Consider the following 15,406-nt stretch of genomic DNA (forward strand, 5'->3'; position numbering starts at 1 on the left):
GGAGCGGTTGGGGGAACGTGGCCTACCACGTCACCTCACGCCTAGGTTTCTCCCAGAACAGAGCGGGTGGAGTCCGAAGCTCTTAGGGGGCCGGGTTAAGTACGGGACCCCGGTCCCGACCTCCTGCTCGGCGGCGGCGAATTTCTGCGTAGTGAGGAGCGCTTTGCCTCACCCGCCCCGCCGCCTTCTTCTGCGAGATGGTGCACTCGCTGTAGTCGAACATAGCCTTCCAAGACTCGTCGCCGCCAAGCATCGACGCCACGACGCCAGGCAACGACAAGTCCGGTCCTAACACCTAAGTCGTAACCAAGTTATGTAATTCTAATTCTTGCTTTTTAACGCCGTGCATGGCAAATTTTAATTTTATTAAAATCAGAATAAACGCGAATGTTCATTTTACAAGGCTCTATTTTATTAACACACAATTAATTTTGTATAATCTATTCACCCTAAGACAGGAAAACGCGTGGATATATTTTTCGCCCCAAATCTAGACAAGTATCCAGTCTACTAATAAAGTAAATCTTTAGAATGGGATACACGCTAGTATTACTGGTTCTAGAAAGCAATGGATTGATAACGTGTCACTTTTATTAAAGCAAGTGACCTAGTGTTAAGAATCTCTATTTCTTCGCCTTATCCCACTAAGTGGGGTCGGCACAGGTAATTTCTCTCTTCCATTCTCTTCTGTCAGCCGTCAGCTCAACACTCACATCATTCACACACTCCATCCATGTCTTCTTCGGTCGACCTCTTCCGCCTCTACTTTGTATATCATCTCCTTACATCTCCTAGTCACATGTATCTTCTCTACGCATCAGAAGTCCATACCACGCTAAGAATATTAAGAAAGAATCATTCTTCCCAAATATATTTTATTCTCATTAATTTCATTTTCACCAAATAATCTCTCGTTACCTTTCGGCCATCCATTGTTATGGGATTTCGCGCGTTGCCGTAGTAACAGTCAAAATTTAATAAACATTTCCAAAGAGTTTAATATCTGACAGAATCTCAGAATGTTTACGTGTAATTCTTGCAAAATTCAATTTCATTTTAAAGGAACGGGTTAGATGAAAATCATTTGCGGGATTAAATTAAAGACGAAGCTCTGGTATACCACAATTAAAATTAGATCAAAGTGGCTGGCAGACTTTTCATCGTAATTCTTTGAGACAAACGGACATTAGAAAGATTTGAATGGACGAACCTTTAATTAATACTTTTAAATCTAATATTTTAATAAGCTACTTCGGCAAGCTTAAATCCTGAAGACCTGCTAGAAAAAGTAGCGCACATAATAATTATCAATTCATACTGTATTCGTTTTAAAAAACTCATTCACAATATCTTTCGAACGCTTTGTCGCGTGCTCTCAAGCGGGGAATAATTTCAAAATCCACCTCACAAAAAACCGCATGATTAAAACACGAGTACGTGCAAAATAAAGATGCACACAAACCTGAGCATTGTAAATGATAATTTAATTTTATAAATAAAAAAACTGGCATCTGCCATCTCTATAGCAATCGCTAAGTACACAACATTGAATATTAAATAATTCGTACCCTTTTTCTTTCTAACGTTAGGGAAATCGTTTATGGATACCCGGTCGAGATATCAGATATTTCGTACCCTCTTGGTACTTACTATAGCAAAAACTTCTCTGAAGTTTCAAATATTGTTCTTAATGATAAACCCCAACTAACAAAAATAAACAAATAACTATAGGTACTCATAAAAATAGCAAACAAATTGCACAGGAAAAATGAATAAAATTATAATACGTCATTATTCATGGTACGTAGAGCGTGTTTGTACGCTCTGATTCTGAGTCCGAATGGTTAGACACCATGGTCATGACAATTTCTGTTGTAGTTGAATGATGGTGCTACCATTATAAAATACAATTGCAATTTCAACATTGTGTCTCAAGATGGGTGGTGGCATTCATGTTATGATATTTATGTCTCGGGTAACAACATAGCAACACGGCTGTAAGCTCGTCAATATATCAAGCGAAATAAAATGATAGCTAGATAGCTAGATATAATCTATATTTTAAAGCTTTAAATCCTCACATCAATATCATATTTGGCTATGTCTCCGTTCACGTGCAGGAACAATAACTCCTATGGTAATATGTAATATGGTAATATGGTAACGTTTTTTTCTCTCATGTACAGCTTTTCATAAGGTAGCCAAACTTTTGGTAGAAATTGGTAGTTAATATCTTAGAAAATTATCTGTGATTGCTCACGGTAAATATTGCGTCGATGTAAATAAAAAGGACTGTCCTTAAGTTCTTTGGCTAGTAGATTACATTTCTAAGAATTGCTTAATATGTCTCCCAAAACAAAATAATAAGCTTACTAACTACATGCCACTTACAATGTTTGCATTCACGAGTCTCGTTTTACGCATAGGAATTTTCGGCGCGGAAACACGAAACGGAAAATTCATAATATTAACAGAGCAATGATATAACACGACAGCTCTTGAAATAATATGAAATCGAAAACACAGCAGTAATATTACCGAAATCGATATGAAATTTATCGCTATAACTGTCTGAGATTAATTTCTAATTATTAATAATCTGAAGTGGCAGTGGGCTATGCCGTAGAACTGACTATCGCTGGAGCAGACGGGATCTTGTGTGGAGACCGCGCAGCGGAAGACGTAACGTGGGACGCCCCCTGGCTAGGTGGTGCGGTGACCTCCGAACGGTGATCGGTAAGAAGTGGATGAGGAGAGCCGTAGACCAGGCTCAATGGTGTGGATTGAGAGAGGCCTATGTCCAGCAGTGGACGACTGTGGGCTGATGATGATGATGATGTTGATGATCAATTTTTTTCATAATTAGAGGATGAAATTTACTTTTTTTCTTTTCTTTTTCGGGGTTTTTCTCCCGTTTTCATTGTAATTACATCATTTCGGACGTTTCGAATACATTACACTTTTCAAGGTCCCTGTCCTGTTTAAGCGGGAAAGGCACCCGGGCCACCAAAATCCATCCTTTATTTTTTATTTTTTTTATTGCCTTTGTAGGCAGACGAGCATACGGCCCACCTGATAGTAAGTGGTTAACGTCACTCAGAGACGCTCAATTCCAGGGACACAGCCAAGTCGCTGGCTACCACTGAGTACTCTCCACAGGCCTCGTTTGAAGAAGGATATGTCATAGCGCTCGGGAAACACTGTGTTGTGAGTTCATTCCAGAGTCACAATCTCAGAAACAAAATCTACTTTGAAAAGCTGGGTTCATGAGCATACTAAATTGAAGTCAAATAGAAGAATACGACGAAAAGAAGAGACAGATAACATGACATGACGACATAATCTAAAACACGTTGTGACAAACAGAGCAGCCAGCGACTGAACAACAGTTAACAAGGTAAATCGGGGGGAAATTTAAATAACATCCGACATTACTCTCTCACCAACATCCGTTGGTGATTCTGATTAGAATTGCCAAAAGTAGCAACTTGGCGTTTAGCGCAATGTTGCTTGACAACAAAAGACGTGATGGCGACCGATCATAGGCAATTTATACAACCAGGGCCATACATCATGATAATCGGCCTGACAAGCGACATTCCCCAAAGACATATCGCAGAACAAAGCTGGAAACTATTATACGTAGGCTTGCGAGGCTTGCCGACACCCGTCGCCATATTGAATCCAGATCGCATGGTTTACAATATGGCCATACCCGTGCAACTATCCAGCCCAAGCGCTGATAATATTTTAGTGGTGTTATTAACACTAGTCACTGAACTTCGCTTAGGAATATTGAAACTTGGATCCCAGGAATCATGAAAAGGAGAAACGTAAAAATACTCGAAAAGGGAATTTAGTTTTAGCGATATTCATCACATACGAAGCTTTACATATTAAAAAGAAAACACACTATATACTATTTTAATTTTAACTAGAGTATTAATTGACTATCACAAAAGAATCCCTAAAAGAATGACTTGTGTAATCTACACACAGTACTAATAACGTAATTAATAAAATGCGAATCAAATTTCAAAACATACCAAACGTGACGCACCGCAAAAAGCACGTCTCTATCTAAACCCACCCCATTAACCCCAGCGTGGCGGTGCAATTTATCAAAGCACCATCAATCTATGTTGCAGGAGTGCAGTCATTAACTTTTGTTGTGGTGCAGTCGGTTCTGTTATTAATTATACTTCGAATACGCTCATTTATGTCCTACTGCAATATAAGAGCAGAAATCAGTGCTTAGAAAGCAGTATTTTGATAGATATGCAGACGAGTATATTTGGATAGAAACGGCCCCAAAGCTGTGGACAATAATTCCATTAGTTACTGGTTTTTTTTTATTGCTTACTTGGTTGGACTAGCTCACAGCCCACCTGGTGTTAAGTGGTTAACGGAGCCCATAGACATCTGCAACGTAAATGCGCCACCCACCTTGAGATATAAGTTCTAAGGTATCAGTATAGTTACAACGGCTGCCCCACCCTTCAAACCGAAACGCATTACTGCTTCACCGCAGAAATAAGCGGGGTGGTGGTACCTACCCGTGCGGATTCATAAGAGGTCCTACCACCAGTAATTACGCTAATTATAATTTTTGCAGATTTGATTTTTATTACACGATATTCCTTCACCGTGGAAGTATACTGTCCAAAGAAGGAAGTTTTACTAGGTATCCAAAATAGTCAACATGGATGTGATTTAAACTCAAGCTTGACGCTTATTACAATTTAAATACAACACAAACAGGATACTTAATAATGTTTACGTAAATTGACTGCATCTAATCTATGATTTACATAAAATTAATTTATGTCCCTTCTGTTCATTGTAAGTTACGACCACACGTAAATCAATTAAATATAATATCTGTCTACAACAATATACTGTTATAATACTGATATTGTGATATATTGCTAAGTTATAGACCGTTGCCGTGCTTATGGCTCTAATTCTTGAAGGTACAAGTTCGAGTCTGGCTAAGTATTTCTATATTGACGGCTAACTAAAGTTGTAAAATATGTGGAATATGCTTAAAACTATATTTCTTAGCTTAATTTGCAGATATTTCGATATTTGACAGATATTGGGTGGTTTGAAGTTACACAGATGGCAAAATATGAATTCCCTATTATGACAGAGAAATGATATAGACCGTAGCTTCAGAAAAAATCACCAATGAAATTTATAACTAGTCAGGTCATAAGTATTGTCACACAGTAAAAACTTTTCTTTTAGAATGCTGGCCACAAAAAAGTTTATTGAATTCGAATTTCGAATTGTTCATGAAAATAAAAATGTATACTTTTAGAATTTTACTCATTTTTAAATATGGAGTGGACGCTTAAAGAAGACCGTGTTGCGGTTATTGCGTTGCATCGTTGCGGTTACGCGCCAATTCAAATTTTTAACATACTGAAAAATTTTAATATAACCAAAAGATTCGTTTATCGTACCATCAAACGATACAATGAAGACTCTAGTGTAGATGACAGGTCAAGAAGTGGTCGCCCTCGGTCTGTTAGGACTCCAGCAGTGATAAAAGCTGTGAAGGCGCGAATTCAAAGAAATCCCAAACGTAAGCAGAAACTGTTGGCCCTTCAGATGGGGTTAAGCAGAACCACGGTGAAAAGGGTGTTAAATGAAGACTTAGGGCTTCGGGCATATCGAAGAAAAACAGGACATCGTTTGAATGCTCGTCTAATGGACCTGAGACTGAAGAGATGCCGCGCTTTGTTGAAGCGGTACGCGGGAAAAAAATATCGGGAATTTCGGATGAAAAAATTTTTACCGTAGAAGAGAGCTACAACAAACAAAATGATTAGGTGTACGCACACAGTAGTGAAGAAGCGAGCAACCGTATTCCGCGTGTCCAACGAGGTCATTTTCCATCCTCGCTCATGGTATGGTTGGGAGTTTCTTATTGGGGCTTAACAGAGGTACATTTTTGTGAGAAAGGTGTAAAAACGAATGCAGTTGTGAATCAAAATACAGTCCTGACGAACCTTGTGGAACCTGTTTCTCATACCAAGTTCAATAACAGGCACTGGGTATTCCAACAAGATTCGGCGCCAGCTCATAGAGCGAAGAGCACACAAGACTGACTGGCGGCGCGTGAAATCGACTTCATCCGGCACGAAGACTGGCCCTCCTCCAGTCCAGATTTGAATCCGTTAGATTACAAGATATGGCAACACTTGGAGGAAAAGGCGTGCTCAAAGCCTCATCCCAATTTGGAGTCACTCAAGACATCCTTGATTAGGGCAGCCGCCGATATTGACATGGACCTCGTTCGTGCTGCGATAGACGACTGGCCGCGCAGATTGAAGGCTTGTATTCAAAATCACGGAGGTCGTTTTGAATAAACTTTAGTGTCATAAGAATCTATGTTTTGTTAAGTTCATTTTGGTATATGAATGGTTACATAATGAATAAACTTGTTTCAATTATTTTACATTAAATATGTGACAGAATTTATGACCTGACTAGGTATATACATTCACACTCCGAAGACATTAAATTTTACCGATCCTAAAGGTATTGTTTTTTATTATGAATGTTATGTAATGTACTTTCAACAAAGGGGATTTCCCACTCTCCATAGTGTGCTAGGCCCAAGATGGACATCAAATATTACTATAAAAATGTACGGATTCAAATTCTTAAATGTATTGGATATCTAAAAAATATATTGAAATTGACGCCACTATTATAAAAAATATAATAAAAATAAAAACTCGTTTTGAGGTTAATTTTCTATATAAATAAGTGTCGGATTGTGAGATACTTCAAGAACTTTTCTTTTCTTAATGTTTAAGATGTTCCTAATGTATTTTTATCCAATAGGGTACAAAACACACTTAATTCTTTAAATATCTATATTTTCTTCATCTTCATACACAATTAGTATCATCTAAAAATAGCAAAGGAGAGCATATACACGGTTTTAAATCTCGGTCAGGGTAAAACCACAATTCACACAATGTTTTTTAGTCGTAGTATGAAACGTTATTGATAAAAGTAAAATAAATCGAAGAAAAATCAAAACACATCCATTTTGTACGCAAGCACAACACCACAAGCAGCAAGCGAAGTATCAGTCAGTCAGATTAAATTCAGTGTTGTCAGTATAAAGAAAAATAATTACATGAAATTCATATATCGATTATTTTTTTAAATAACCGATAATTGATTTATATCTTAATCTTTTTTTTACGAGTACACATTATTTTTTATGTTTTTGTTTTAGTTGTACATATTTAAATAACAATACTAGTAAAGTTTTTTTTATTGCTTAGATGGGTGGGCGAGCTCACAGCCACCCTGGTGTTGCTAAGTGGTTACTCGAGCCCACATACATCTACAACGTAAATGCGCCACCCACCTTGAGATATAAGTTCTAAGGTCTCAAGTATAGTTACAAGTTAAAGTCCAATGGGTATGTCTTCGATGTTATTTTATGTGCATAAAATCCATTAAAATCGTTTGATTAATGATAATACTTAAAATGATTTATTTATATGTTTTATTTATATACTCAAAATATTTACTTCATACGTAAAAGGATTTGAAGCTGGCAATATTTTTCCCGCAAAAATAAAAATCCTTGTTTTTTCAATAGAGTTACTTTTTTTAAACTACTTATTGTAAACTATAGTGGCGCTTATTTGCAAGAAAGTAAATGCATATTTATTTATGACAAAATTAATGCACTAAGTATTTTTTCTATAATCTATTGTCCGCTTTGGGCCTAAAATGGGCCATCCCCTTTACCTCCCCACTAAGCGTGGTCTCGCCTTGTCGTGGCGGTGGGGCTTAAGCGTGCACCCCGACACCGTGGAGCAGCGTTGTCTGCACAGGGGTGCCGCGAACTAAGTAGACTGCATACCGTGTTCCCTTTTTCCCACCTTTGCTGGACAAAGGGTGCGTGAAGGGGGCGAGGGCTCCCTTCTGGAGCCCTCTTGGATGCTAGGCCATGTCCCCGGCAGCTCTCTGGTTGCTAAAGGGGAAGGCCCTCCAGAGGGGGGTACCAGTACGCCGGCGTGGCCACATCATGGTCAGACGTGTGGGTCTGTCAGTAATGGCAGACCCCAAGAGGATGAGAAGTGAACCGGAGGGCACTCCCTTCCGGTCGCTGGTTGCCATGTCCCCGGTTGCCTCTTGGCAGCTACAGGGGAAGGCCCTCCAGAGGGGGGTACCGGTTTACCGGCGTGGCTTCGTAGAAGCATACCGTAATCCCTACCGAGTAGGGGACGGGGGCCGCTGCCTAGCAGGGGCCGCGAGGATGCGAACCTCTATAAAAAATGCCCTAATCCTAAGCTTGTGACGTGCCCGGTGATGGGATGAGTGGCTGGAGGGAGTCCAGTCGTGAGGGCCGTCCCAGGGGACCGACCCCTGGTTAAATATCAAAGGAAAAATTAATGATGGCAAAGTTTTTAAAAAAATTACCCCAGGAGGGTACCACCCTAGGTGGAGAATCCCTCCGTGCTTCCACCTTGGTGGGAGCACGCAGCCCCGCGTATTCTGGGGGGGGCAAAGCTTGCCAGGACGAAGGGGGCTGTGTGACGGGCAGCGGAAAACCCGTCGAACAGAGATACGCCAGCGCTGACTTGACGCCTTCTGGGCTCTTCAGTGACAGCGAGGCGGCTGGCTCGAAAGAGACAACCGCCAAAAAGATAAGGCGGAAAAGGAAACCCCAGCGAGTTTCCTCACGCGAGGGGGGAGGGGAGCCAGCGTCATCCTCTGGCGCAGATGCCCCGCCGGAGAAGGTACTGGTAGTCTCCGATGCGGCCTCTGCTGCGGAGGACATGCCGCCACCTAAAGAAAGACCCGCCCGGAGGAGGGGCGCGCCGTCACCGGCGCAGTCATCGGCGTCGATGTCTGTCGCCTCACTGGACGGGCGAACGACAGAGGAGGAAGATGGCGGCCTTCAAGATCCTGCCTTGGTCATAGACAGGGCCATGAGGACCGTCAAGTCATATGCGGCCAACGGCACTAAGACCAAAGCCGCTGGCCGTAAGCTGCGAGAGGTGGTCTCGCAGGTCTCGAAGGTTCTGCCTTCGGTTGCTTCCGCCAATGACCAGGTGGTACAGCTGATGGCGGAGAATTCGAGGCTTCGAGCACTACTTCAAGCCCAACAGCAGCCTGGTGATGGGGCTGCTGCTTCGAGGAGGGCAGCGGCGTCGACGCCGTCGCCCGCGTTGCCCCGGGCCACTGGGTTGCGGACTCCTCCGGCTCCTGTACCGGCAGCGACGTCATGTATCGCCGGGGCCCCTCGGAGTCACCGTTCTCCGGCGCTGACTGGCGATGGGTGGCCTGTGCTGCCGCCACCGCGCGCGGCTGAGCAGGGTCCACGTCTCCCGTCACCGCGCACTAGAGAGATGACCGTTACCAAGCGGCAGCAGGCACTCGTGGGGCCACGGGAGCTAGCTGGAAAGTTCAGCCTGAACGAGGTCATCAGTCGCACTGTCCAGGTTGTACTAGAAAGGCTGGACGGCAGGCTGGCGGCCCTCGAGGCGCAGCTCATTGCTCCGGCTGACGCTCGGCGACCGGCATATGCCGCGGTGTCGGGTACTCCAGCCGCTCGCCCCGCCCCCGTACGGGCTCCAGCTACTAAGTTGGGCCCGGGACGGGATAGAACCAAACGGGGGGGCGGTGCCAACTCGAAACGACCATCGCAAGCACCCCAGCCCCGTCCGCTGTCTCCGCCTTCGTCTAACATGGACGAGGGGTGGAACGTGGTGGCCCGGCGGGGTAACAAGAAGGCCCCATTGACAGCTCCACAAGTGGGTGGAGCGCCCGCGGCCACGGCGGCTCAGGCTGCTCCCCAACAGGGTCGAGCGCCTGTAGCCGCCAAAAATAAAAATAAAAACAAAAAAACAAAGAAGCCACCGCGCGCGCCGCGATCGGCGGCAGTGGTCCTAACGCTGCTGCCGGCTGCCAAAGCAAAGGGCATGACATACGGAGATGTTATTGCTCGGGCGCGCGCGGCAGTTGACCTGGATGAGATCGGGGCGGGGGAGGGCCTCCGCTGTAGGCAGACAGCCAATGGGGCCAAGCTGCTAGAATGTCCCGTTGCCGACAGTGCCGGCATCGCGGAGCGTCTGGCGGCAAGGCTCCGTATGGTTCTGCCTGAAGAGGAGGTGCGGGTGCATAGGCCGGTCAAGATGGCTGAATTGAGAGTGACCGGCCTGGACGACTGCACCACCAGGGATGAGGTGGCGGCGGCCGTCGCTGCCCAGGGCAACTGTGCCCCGCAGAATATAACCGTAGGCGAGCTGCGCTCTGGTTATACCGGGGCCGGCTCCGTGTGGGTACGTTGCCCGGTGGAGGCGGCCGTCGCCCTGGCTACTCCTCCGCCTGGGAGACCGTCGGGGGATCCGGGCAGGTTGCGCGTGGGCTGGATAGCAGCCCACGTGCGCCTGCTAGAACCGCGTGCCTGGCGGTGCCTAAGGTGCTTCAGCACTGGGCACTGCCTCGCCAAGTGCGTGAGTGCGGTTGACCGCAGTGGACTGTGTTTCCGCTGTGGTCAGCCTGGACACAAGGCGGCCGTGTGCTTGGCTGCGCCGCATTGTTCACTATGCGCGGCGGCCGGACGCAAGGCTGATCACCGGACCGGGGGCAAGGCATGCCCCCCGGCCGGCAAAAATGCAATTCGAAATTGGCGCCGCCAAGCTAAGCGGCGCCAAAAGAAGCGGTCGGCCGGGGGAGCACCGGCTGACACTTTGGCCCCCGCTGAGGCGTTCGAGCCCGATAGCGGGGACAATAGAGTAGGGGAGGGGGCGATGGATGTGGTCCAGCCTTAATGGATCACACCTATCGCTTCCTCCAAGGAAATTTGAACCACTCCGCCGGGGCTCAGGACATGCTGCTCCAGACTATGGCGGAGTGGTCAATTGACGTGGCTGTGGTCGCCGAGCCGTACTTCGTTCCCCCAGCGGACGACTGCTGGTTTGGGGACGTTGATGGCTTGGCGGCCATACATATAAGAAGATCCGCGATGATTCCTCCCCTGGCGATGGTGACCAGGGGCCCCGGGATCGTCGCGGTACAACTAGAAAATACCGTCGTGATCGGGGTGTACTTCTCTCCAAATCGGCCTACCGTCGAGTTCGAGCGGTTTCTGGACGGGCTAGAGGTGATCGCTCGTCACCTCTCTCCCCGTTCGGTGATACTGGCGGGGGACTTCAATGCGAAGTCTGTCGCTTGGGGTTCCCCATCCACGGACGCTCGTGGTAGGCTGTTGGAGGAGTGGGCGGTCGCGGCCGATCTCTGTATCGTTAACAGGGGCTCGGTCGCGACATGCGTGCGGTGGATGGGAGAGTCTATCGTGGACTTGACGTTCGCGAGCTCGTCCATCGCACAGCGCATCCTGGGCTGGGGCGTGGTGGTGGGGGCGGAATCGTTGTCGGATCACCGGTATATCCGGTTCGATCTTTCCGCTCCCGCGCCGACGCCGGCCGCAGGCGCTCGCGGGGTTAACCCCCCGCGGAGTGCGTCCCGATCATTCCCTAGGTGGGCATTGAAGCTCCTGAAGAAGGAGCTCCTGGTGGAGGCCTCTATAGTGGCGGCGTGGACGCCCATGCGTCCACACCCTTTCGACGTGGAGGCTGAGGCCGAATGGTTCCGCGGCGCGATGCACCGCATATGCGATGCCTCGATGCCCCGGGTCGGCCCTCGGCATTGTGGACGGCGGCAGTCGCCCTGGTGGTCGCCCGAAATTGCGAGACTGCGTGCAGTCTCCATTCGGGCGAGCCGCCGGTGCGCTAGACACCGCCGTCGCCGCCACTTGCGGCGCGACGGCCCCGTCGCGTTCGCGGAGGAGGAGACCCGGCTGCACGGCGAATATCGTGCTGCGAAGGACGCCCTGCGGCTGGCCATCAGGCGGGCCAAGGAGCAGAACATGGAGAGACTCTTGGAGGCGCTCGAAGCGGATCCATGGGGGAGCCCGTATAGGCTGGTGCGCGGCAAACTGCGCCCGTGGGCCCCCCCTTTGACTGAGCGACTTCAGCCTCAACAGCTGCGGGACATCGTTTCGGCGTTGTTCCCGCAGGAGCGGGAGGGTTTTGTTCCCCCTGCTATGGGTGAGCCGTCGGACGCCATCGACGGCGAAGCCCCTGCTGAGGTGCCCCGTATCACTGGGGCAGAGCTCCGTGTGGCCGTTGTCAGGATGACTGCAAAGGACACGGCCCCCGGCCCGGACGGAGTCCATGGCCGGGTGCTGGCCTTGGCCCTCGATGCCCTGGGGGAACGGCTCCTGGAGCTATTTAATGGTTGCCTGGAGTCGGGACGGTTTCCGTTGCTCTGGCGGACGGGCAGACTTGTGTTGTTAAGAAAGGAGGGGCGCCCGGTGGATACAGCCGCCGGGTATCGTCCTATCGTACTGCTGGACGAGACGGGAAAATTGCTGGAGCGTATTCTGGCTGCCCGCATCGTTCAGCACCTGGTCGGGGTTGGACCTGACCTGTCGGCGGAGCAGTTCGGCTTCCGGGAGGGCCGTTCGACCGTGGATGCGATACTTCGCGTGCGGGCCCTCTCGGACGAGGCTGTCTCACGGGGTGGGGTGGCGCTGGCGGTGTCTCTTGACATCGCCAACGCATTTAACACCCTGCCCTGGTCTGTGATAGGGGGGGCACTGGAGAGGCATGGAGTGCCCCTCTACCTCCGCCGGCTGGTTGGCTCCTATTTGGAGGCCAGGTCGGTCGAATGTACCGGGTACGGTGGGACCCTTCACCGTTTTCCGGTCGTGCGTGGTGTTCCACAGGGGTCAGTTCTCGGACCCCTCTTGTGGAACATCGGGTACGACTGGGTGCTGAGGGGTGCCCTCCTCCCGGGCCTCCGTGTTATTTGTTACGCGGACGACACTTTGGTCGTGGCCCGGGGGGATGATTATAGAGAGTCTGCCCGTCTCGCCACAGCGGGAGTGGCCCTCGTCGTCGGGAGGATAAAGAGACTGGGCCTCGACGTGGCGCTCAGTAAATCCGAGGCCTTGTGGTTTCACGGGCCGCGGAGAGCGCCACCTGTCGACGCCCACATCGTGGTTGGGGGCGTCCGGATAGGGGTCGGGGTGCAGTTAAGGTACCTCGGCCTCGTGTTGGACGGCCGGTGGGCTTTTCGTGCTCACTTTGCGGAGCTGGTCCCCCGGTTAATGAGGACGGCCGGTTCTTTGAACCGACTGCTCCCAAATATCGGGGGGCCGGATCAGTTTGTACGCCGCCTCTACGCTGGGGTGGTGCGATCGATGGCCCTGTACGGTGCGACTGTATGGGCTGAGCCGCGCAATCGGGCTACTATGGCTCGGTTCCTGCGCCGGCCGCAGCGCACCGTTGCTATCAGGGTCATCCGTGGATATCGCACCGTCTCATTCGAGGCGGCGTGTGTGTTGGCGGGGACGCCGCCATGGGAGCTGGAGGCGGAGTCGCTCGCTGCCGACTATCGGTGGCGCAGTGAGCTTCGTGCTCTGGGCGTGGCGCGTCCCTCCAAAAGTGAGCTGCGGGCGCGGAAGGCCCATTCTCGGCGGTCCGTGCTCGAATCGTGGTCGAGGCGGTTGGCCAACCCCACGTGGGGTCTACGGACCGTCGAGGCGGTTTACCCAGTCTTTTATGACTGGGTGAATCGTGGCCGAGGACGCCTCACCTTCCGTCTGGTGCAGGTGCTGACTGGGCACGGATGCTTCGGAAAGTACCTGCACCGGATAGGAGCTGAGCCGACGACGAGGTGCCACCATTGTGGACACGACCTGGACACGGCGGAGCATACGCTCGCTGTCTGCCCCGCATGGAAGGTGCAGCGCCGTATCCTTGTCGCAAAGATAGGACCAGACGAGTCTTGGAAGGCTATGCTCGACTTCTGCGAGTGCACCATCTCGCAGAAGGAGGCGGCGGGGCGAGTGAGGCAAAGCTCTCCTCACTACGCAGAAACCCGCCGCCGCCGAGCAGGGGGTCGGGACCGGGGTCCCGTCCGTGACCCGGCCCCCTAAGGGCTTCGAGCTCCACCCGCTTTGTGCGGGGAGCAACCTAGGCGTGGGGCGGCGTGGTAGGTCGCGTTCCCCCGACCGCTCCGGGGGAAGGTGTAGCGCGGCGCTATCAATCGGGCTCTTGGCCCGTCGACCGAGGGAACCGGCGGTCGTGTTGTTGGCGGCCGCCGGTCCGGCGTCTGGGGGACGGCGGGATGGATGTAATGTGCACTGCGTAAACCCTGTCCCGCCGTCTCAATAGCTCCGACTGGGTTCCCACCCGGTCCGGGGTAGGGCGCCGGCTGTGAGCGGCAGGAGTTTTTAGTGAGGTTCGACTCCCACATACCCCACCTGCTGTGCGGGTGGGGATCCGGCGATTTTCTCCTGTGGAAAAAAAAAAAAATCCCCTTTACCTATCTCAGAATAGAATCAAAACAAACCTACAAAACCATAGCCCCATTTACAAATTCACACCTATTCTAAAAGAAAAAAGAACTTTTTCCTCAAGCCCCCGTTTTAGGATTCTTCCTGTATCATAGCGCTCAGGAAGCATTGTGGAGGTTAAATGTCACTCATATAATAAAATACATAGTTAATAGTTTAACCCAGTATACGAACTAGTTCACAAAGGATTTAAACTATTCAGATATAATAGCAATCTCTTATTATATGGCCGAAGTTTAACAAGAACGCCATAAGTTCTTCCTGCCCTCGACCACGGAAGATCCGAATTCAACAAATACCTATAACCTCCCTGAATGTGTTGCCAGACTTTATGCAATAACTGGCATTTAGACTTTTCTTTATCTGTAAACTGTATTTGTTAGTTTTTTTTTTTCAGATATAGAAAATTTACTAGCACTATCATTTTAAGCTTTACGATGATTTGATAGTAGCATTAAATGTCGTTTAATCATGGTATTCCATCGTAATGGGTAGTGGGAGCAATCCCATTGTAAACACTTAATTAGACATTTAGAATAATCAGCACATTTCCCAGAATAGAATAGAATCTCATAACTCCGAATAGAGTCTCAAGATAGTGTCTCCTAGATAAAACTGACGGGTGGGTATCAATAAAATTCTACTTATTCGTTTTATCTTTCGGAATTTTTACTGATTACGATATTTTTTTCTAAAATCCAAAACTAGTATTACATGTACAGAGCATCTTCACAACCAAATTCAAATTTGATTTTTATTCTTCGAACGCAGGCAACACTCGCTAACTTACCTTATTACATCGGAAGAATTTTAACGAGATGCTAACTTGTTTATAAATTGAATTCTGTTGAATACCAGCCTGTTGCCGTATAGATTAACTTTGGAAAAAGTTAAATGATTCCGTTCGGAAATTGCGGGAACAATAACGTAACGTTGTTAAAAAGTTGTAGCGTTTTAAACTTATTATTGTGATTTAATTTGTTAAAGAAATTCTGT

At 48.4% G+C, this 15,406-nt stretch overlaps 1 protein-coding gene across 1 annotated transcript in view; it reads left to right on the plus strand.

Annotated features, from left to right (window-relative positions):
- The window catches only part of LOC119630228 (nascent polypeptide-associated complex subunit alpha, muscle-specific form-like), a 41,597-nt gene extending 27,066 nt beyond the window's left edge, over nt 1-14,531 (plus strand). The window contains exons 3-6 of the mRNA XM_062675088.1: nt 8,604-9,062; nt 9,153-9,797; nt 10,545-10,781; nt 14,487-14,531. Of these exons, the coding sequence (XP_062531072.1) occupies nt 8,604-9,062; nt 9,153-9,797; nt 10,545-10,781; nt 14,487-14,531 (1,386 nt within the window). The remainder of the gene's footprint in view (nt 1-8,603; nt 9,063-9,152; nt 9,798-10,544; nt 10,782-14,486) is intronic.
- The last annotated feature ends 875 nt before the right edge of the window (nt 14,532-15,406 follow it).

The sequence above is a fragment of the Bombyx mori genome, chromosome 22 (assembly GCF_030269925.1).
Source record: "Bombyx mori chromosome 22, ASM3026992v2".
Lineage (NCBI taxonomy): Eukaryota > Metazoa > Arthropoda > Insecta > Lepidoptera > Bombycidae > Bombyx > Bombyx mori.